The 7,049-nt window shown below is 52.0% G+C and overlaps 1 protein-coding gene across 1 annotated transcript; it reads right to left on the reverse strand.

Annotated features, from left to right (window-relative positions):
* Window positions 1-365: 365 nt before the first annotated feature.
* FAM136A (family with sequence similarity 136 member A) lies at window positions 366-4,571 on the reverse strand. The gene is made up of 3 exons (XM_026017851.2): window positions 4,401-4,571; window positions 3,727-3,867; window positions 366-1,860 (listed from the first exon to the last, which is right to left on the reverse strand). Exons 1-3 carry the CDS (start codon window positions 4,485-4,487, stop codon window positions 1,672-1,674), a joined length of 417 nt encoding a protein of 138 aa, XP_025873636.1. The 5' UTR covers window positions 4,488-4,571; the 3' UTR covers window positions 366-1,671.
* Between the last annotated feature and the right edge of the window lie 2,478 nt (window positions 4,572-7,049).

Below are 7,049 nucleotides of genomic sequence, written 5' to 3' on the forward strand. Positions count from 1 at the left end.
TTCTCCCTAATGTCCAGGAATGGCTCTATTCAAATACGAATGAAAGGCTGAGCCTCATTCTCCTAGCACTCAAAATCCTACAGGTGGCACTTGCCCAACTTCCCGCCTCGGGCTGCTTACAAGCAGCTACGGTCCCGAAATGGATGGTTTAGCCTTCCTACGGTTTGTTTTTACATTAATGGACTCCGAGTCCCAGGGCCTTAGCTGGTCCTGTTTTCCCCCATTTACAATGAACCAGTCCCGCGTCTGAATCACAGCGAGTTTTTACTCTTCACGACGTCTTCAGACACTTATTTTACACATTACAAAGAGAAGCATCCTAAGAAAGTTATAGATTCACCGCTCGCATACGAGAGACGCCGTAGTGGAGGAAAAAACTAAACCTTATTTATTTTTTAAAACTGAACCACTAGGAAAATAGATCACAGCCTCGAGACACCAAACGCAGGCTATATCATCATTTCAAGTAGTAAGTTGGTAAAAAGACAGTAAGGTCTTTATCAAAATGAAAAGGTGCTAGAGCTGGGGCAGGAACACGGCTTGCTGCAAAGGTCCTGGGGCAAGGGTGGCATTTGGTAATGGGGTGGGGGGTTGCCCCTCTTCTGCTTTAAAGGGATCACAGCCCACCCTTGAGTTGCCTACTTTTTCTCCTTTGACCTTCCTGTCACCAAGTGATTGTCTGAATAGGACTCTGTTATTTTGGGGGCAAAATAAGCAATACTGAGTTTAGGTTTTCATCCCATAAAAACCAGGTTTTTCCAAAGCCGGTACTTAATAACTCTCTTAATTAAGAAGACAAGAGCTCCTCCTTCAGTGTTCATTCCTGGATGCTGGTAAATGGTGCAATCAAAAGCCCCTTTCCCTTCAAAAAGGAGAGTGTCACTGTGAGATTGTCCTGTCGCTCTGCTGCAGATAGCCTCAGGGCCCGTCATGGCAGCTGGCCAGAGGGAAGATCTGCTTCCCATATCCAATGGAACATCACCTGTCATGTTTTTGCAGGGTCTCTCCTAGCTGAAAGATGGGATGTGTATTTCAAGAAATGCACACCCACATCTTGATGGCCAGAAACAGATAACCACAAGAACTGTTCAAAGTTCTTACCTCTCCCAACTCCATATCTTAAATCCATTTCATGCCCTTCTATATAAAAAAAAAAAAACAAGCAAAACCAAGACCCAGAAACCTTTTTTTTCCCTTCTAGATTAGTGACCTTGTGGATTTTGTTTGACAGCTTATGGAAACGATTTGGTGATCCTTCTGGTAAACAGGAGATTGGCAACAAACAGAAACACCTCTGCGCACACCACCAGATTGCAGGCAGGTTACAGGAACCTGCCAGCCTGTTGGTACCTGTGTAGTAAGAAGAATCTGGTACTTTGCAGGGCTCTGGCTTAGTACAAGGGAGATCCCTACTGCCAGGACAAGCACATGAAATTTAGGCTAATAAAAACTCTCCTGTGCCATCTCTGACCCAAATTTTAGCACCAGTTTTTTCCACTTCACTTTCTAGGATTGAAACGTAAAGGAACCAGTGTCCAGAGGCAAGTGACACAAGCCTCAAATTTGCTGCCAACCTTAATTTCTTCATAAACGTCACTTAAAAGACCAAAAGTCTTGTTTCTTTTTAAATAGATTCCCGCTGTCAGTTCCGATGGCCAATTGCAAAGACTTCTATTTCCCAATGGACAAGAGAGACTCCTTCATCTTCTTGGTCATGGTTGGGATGAGGTGCATGTGGTCATCCACACACTTGGTCACACAACTCTCCAGCTGCCTCTTCACCTGAAGCTCTTTACTTCCTGCATCTATTGAATCTTTGGCTTTGTCATTGCAATGCATGGTGCACCGGGCCAGGCGGTCCTGCGGCAAGAAGGAAGAGGGTAGAGAAGGCTGAAAGGTTGGTCTCCATTTACCAACTGCTTACCATGTGTTAGGCCCCAGGCTACCTATTTCAGCTTGACATATAGAATCTTGATTGAAATTGAGAGTGGTACCAGGAGGGTCCAGACAAAGCATTACAAGAAAGCAAATGAATGATTAAGTTTCTTTCTTAAAAGATTTTATTTATTTGAGAGAGAGAGTACAAGGGGGGAGAAGAGAGAGAAGCAGGCTCTCCACCAGCAGGGAGCCCGACACGGGGCTCGATTCCAGGATACTGGGATCATGACCTGAGCTGAAGGCAGATGCTTAACCGACTGAGCCACCAGGTGCCCTAAATGACAGAATAAACTATCTAGAAGCCCCTCCCAGGAAGTGGGAAGTAACGAAGAGGCTACTGCTGGTCAGCTATAGTTAAGAGCTAAAAACATTTTGATTCTTTAATATCTGTCTTTGCTACAGAAAAACACTCAGCAGATATTTATTATCTACTATGTGTCAGGTACTCTTCTAATGCTGGGGAATATATCAATGAGTAAAACAGATAAAGTTCTTGCCCTCATAGAACTTACATTCCCAGTGAAGGAAGACAGACTAAGTGCAGATGCTGAAGAAGCAGTTGGATATATGAATCTGGAGATCACGAGTGAATCTGGTCTAGAGATATGAACGAATGTAGTTGTTGTCGGCATACAGAGGATATTTATAGATGTTTATAGCTATGAGACTGGAGAATTAGATGGAAAAGAGAAAAGGTCTAAGGACAGCCCTAGACACTCCAATGCTCACTGATTAGAGGGGGAAACCAGGAAAGGAGGCCAAGAAAGGGTGGCCAAGGAGAGAGGTGGGAAACCAGGGAGTGAGGAGTCTCAGTGCACAACTGAACAAATTGTTTCAAGGAGGAGAGTGAGCACTGCCTCAGTGTTGCAAATGGGTTGAATAAGGTGAAGGATGAGAAATGACCACTGGATTTAGCTCCACGGGGGAGAGTGGCCAGAGCAATTCTGACAGAGTGGAAGGGTAAGTCTAACTGGAAGACTAAGTGAACAGAAGGAGAAAGTCATACAGCCGTTCAAGAATCCAAATGTCAAAGACCCTACCTATTAGCTGTCAAAGTGAACACAAACCTCTGCGGGCTCAGGATCTTGGAGGAGTTACTCCTTCATAGCATCAGTAATTTTGAAGAGTTCTGACTCTCAGGCCATGAAAAACTGGCTCAGACGTGGGCTGTGCTTCCTCCAGGCTCCAGGCAGGTACAGTCATAGGAAGGGAATAACGTGAAGTTGTGGCTACACTTTTCTTAAGAGAGAGATACAGTGGATACTTTCTGGCCTTAGTGGCCCCAGAGGGGCTTGTGAAGAAGGCATCAATGAGTCAGTGATCCTAATGCTTCCTATAAATGACTGCTCTTTAGTGACCCAGGGGCTGCCCTCTGGGTACAGCAAGTAGGGGCAGCCCCGTGTGGGTAAGTCTACAACATGATGGCAGGATATTGCTCTAATCTGCACCTCGTGACTAGCCTACTCCACTTCCCTGGGGATTTTACTAGTTTAAGAATGAATTAATCCATGTTTTAGAAAGCTTTATAAATAGTGTACATACTGTATTTCATGTCTGTGGGTGAAAAAGGCTCTTGATCATCAACTCCTTTTCACACCGTTTTTTCTATGGGAAATACTTTTGGCATTCCACCTCCAGGAGTTTTCCCCAAATGTCAAACCCTGGGGAAGACTGGTGGTCCACAGGACTGTCACCAAGACATTAAAGCCAAGGGTTTTGAATAAATGCTTGTCATCTCCTGCAAAAGAACATCAAGGACTGGGGTCCTCTGCCTGGGATATTCCTCACCTGGAACTTCTCCAGCTCACTGGTCACCAGGGCCTGGGCTTGAGCCAGAGGCGCATGGCAGCGTTCAATGCACTGGTGCACCTGCTGCATGGACGCCTGGCTGTCCTCGCAGCAGCTGGCGCTGCACCGGAACATGAGGCCCTGGGGAGGGAGGGCAGAGGCAGAGGTCAGGGGGGAAGCCTCCGCGGCGGGGGGAGCGGGGAGTGCATCGCGGGAGCGTCCACGCTCAGCGCTCTCCTAACAGGCAGCAGGAGCCTAAGCCCTCCCACGGGAAGTCACCCTGGAAGCCCCAGCGGGATGCCTCGCGGCCTTGCGGGGCCCCTCGGCGCCTGCTGCACGGAAGGCTGGGGGCGCCGCAGGTGGAGCCACACTCAGAGCCAGGGACTCTGGCCCGGGGTCAGGGGGCAGCAGGCTCGTCCTGTGTCCTCCAGCAGGGGGCACCGACCCACGAACCGGAGTCCAGCAGTGCCACGGAAGCGCACCCCGGGGAGGGCCCGCAGGACACCCGCGGCCGCGCCCTCCCGGGCCTCGGGCTGCTCACCTGCGGCTCTGACCCCGGGCTGCCCTGGGGCGCGGCCGCGCGCGGGGCTCCCAGGGGCTTCCGGGGGCTTCCAGGGGCTTCCAGGGGCTTCCAGGGGCGCCCGCCCTGCCCCCGCCCTGCGCCCGCCCGCTACCTGCATCTTCCTGATGTTCTCCCTCTCCAGACTCTTCACCATGGAGTCCACCGCCTCCTGCACCCGCAGCTGCTGCAGCTCCGCCATGGCGACCCCGCGCTGCAGCCCTCGGCGCCGGCGCCCACATGGGCCCCGCTCGGCCCGCCCCTCGCCGCCGCCGCCGCCGCCCCGCCGCCCTCCCGCTGCGCGCCGCCGCCTGCCGCCGGAGAGGAGGAACTGCACGCCCGCCTCCGCGCTCCCGGCCCCGCCCCTCCTCCCCGCCGGGCCCGCCCCCGCCCAGGCCCCGCCCAGGCCCCGCCCCCGCCCAGGCCCCGCCCCCTCCTCCCCGCCGGGCCTCGCTCCCTCCCTCTCCCGGTCCCGCCCGTCCGTCCCGGCCCCGCCCCTCCTCCCGCTCGGCCCCGCCCCTCCGATCTGGCCCCGCCCTCTCCCGTCAAGGCCCCGCCCCTCACCCGACCTCTCCCACCTGACCCCGCCCTCTCCCGGCCTGGCCCCGCCCCCCCTGCCGGGGCCCATTCCCTCCCGCTTCCGGCCCCGCCCTCCCGCCCAGGCCCCGCCCCCTCGCCCCCGCCCGGCCCCGCTCCCTCCTCCCTGCCCGGCCCGGCTCCCTCCCGCCCAGGCCCCGCCCTCCCTCTCCCGGCCCCGCCCTCCCGCCCAGGCCCCGCCCCCGCATCCCCGCCGGGCCCCAATCCCTCCCTCTCCCAGCCCCGCCCTTCCGTCCCGGCCCCGCCCCTCCCCGCTTGGCCACGCCCTCCTATCTGGCCCCGCCCCTCCCCCATCACCCGACCCCCTCCCCCACCTGGCCCCGCCCTCTCCCGTCCAGGCCCCGCCCCTCATATCCAGGCCCCCCCCCCCCCCCGCAGAACCTGAGCCCCCTGAGCTGGAGGGGGCACATCGGCTCCGTCCCCATCCTCCCCTCTCTCCTCCCCTGTCTTCCTTCAGACTCTTAAAAAAACACTTAATATGATTATCCAGATGGAAGCGCAAGTCTCAGGTCCGCAGCTGGAGGGGCCGTAGCAAACCTTGCCCGTTGCTTCCTCTCCACCTTTTCTCTCCCCACTCCCCACCCCCGGACCCAGGCAACCGCTGATCTGCTTTCGGTTACTACAGATTAAGTTTTCGCTTTCTGGCAGTTCATGGATGTAGGCACAGTTGAACCTGGGGCAATGCGGGGTTAATGCAGGATTAGGGGCCCTGACCCCCACCCCCAGGGGAAAATCCTCATCTAACTGTTGTGTGTGTCTGTGTTTAAGGTTGTCTTTATTGATTCAGGAGAGACACAGAGGGAAGCAGAGACACAGGCAGAGGGAGAAGCAGGGTCCCGGTAGGGAGCCCGGTGTGGGCCTCGATCCCAGGACCCCATCAGGACCTGAGCCGAAGGCAGACGCTCAACCACTGAGCGTCTAACTTTTGACTCCCCCCTAAACTTAAACTAATAGCTTACTGTTGACCCGAAGCCTTACTGACAACATAAACAGGTGATTGGCATATTGTGAATGTGTATATGTATTATATACTATATTCTTATAATAAGGTAAGGTAGAGAAAAGAAAATATTAAAGTCAAAAGAGAAAATACAGTTATAGTACTTTACTTTTTATTTATTTTTACAATATTTTATTGATTTATTCATGAGAGACCCACACACACACAGAGGCAGAGACACAGGCTCCATGCAGGGAGCCCGACATGGGACTCGATCCGGGTCTTCAGGATCAGGCCCTGGGATGAAGGCAGTGCCAAGCCACTGAGCCACCTGGGCTGCCCTAGTACTGTATTTATTGAAAAAAATCCTATATATCATTCAAACCCCTGTTGTTCAGGGGTCAACGGTACATGTGTTTCTAAGGTTGTGTCCCTCGTATACTGCTTTAGCTACTCTCACAAGTTTTGAATATAGCTTTTTGTTCAAACATTTTCTAATTTCCATTATGGATTCTTTGATTCATGGATTAGTTAGAAATGCTTTTCTTACTTTCCAAGTATATGGATATATTTTTTTTAAAGATTTGATTTATTTATTCCTGAGAGACACAGAGAAAGAGGCAGAGACACGGGCAGAGGGAGAAGCAGGCTCCCTGCGGGGCCCGATGTGGGACTCAGTCCCAGGACTCCAGGATCAGGCCCTGGGCCGAAGGAATTGCTAAACCACTGAGCCACCCAGGCGTCCCAGAATATGGATATTTTTAAAATAATTGTTCCTATTAATTGGAAAAGTGGCTGCATTACGATCAGCAAACATACTCTGTCTTTTGAAATTCGTCGAAACTTGCTTTAGGACCTCAGACACTTTTCTGACTGCCTACTTCTCACTGTCTCTGCTGCTCCGTCATATATTCTCTTAGCATCCTGTACTTACCCATGACAGTGCCCATCGCCACTGCTCATTACTTGTCCTGTGTACCCTTTTCTTTTTCCCGTAGATTAAAACCTCTTTGAGGACAAAGACCATGTTTATCTTTTTCCTTGTTCTTCCTTAATTCTTTGCTTAGTGTCTGGTGTATACTAACCCATTAGTAAAGGTCTGTCTAATGAATGAATACATGCATTTCATTACAGAAGTCATTAATCAAAAATATTTGGAAACCGGACAAACGCAATAAAAAATAGAGAAATTAAAAACTTTAAATCCATAAATAGTACCCTACTACT

The sequence above is a fragment of the Vulpes vulpes genome, unplaced genomic scaffold, assembly GCF_048418805.1.
Source record: "Vulpes vulpes isolate BD-2025 unplaced genomic scaffold, VulVul3 u000000657, whole genome shotgun sequence".
NCBI lineage: Eukaryota > Metazoa > Chordata > Mammalia > Carnivora > Canidae > Vulpes > Vulpes vulpes.

What these genes read in the sequence shown, in the direction of transcription:
- FAM136A (XM_026017851.2), bottom strand. Translation starts at nt 4,487, where the DNA reads ATGGCGGAGCTGCAGCAGCTGCGGGTGCAGGAGGCGGTGGACTCCATG. An exon ending in AGAACATCAGGAAGATGCAG is followed by an intron (nt 3,868 to 4,400) that starts GTAGCGGGCGGG and finishes CTCCCTCCCCAG; the next exon opens with GGCCTCATGTTCCGGTGCAG. An exon ending in GTGAGCTGGAGAAGTTCCAG is followed by an intron (nt 1,861 to 3,726) that starts GTGAGGAATATC and finishes TTCTTGCCGCAG; the next exon opens with GACCGCCTGGCCCGGTGCAC.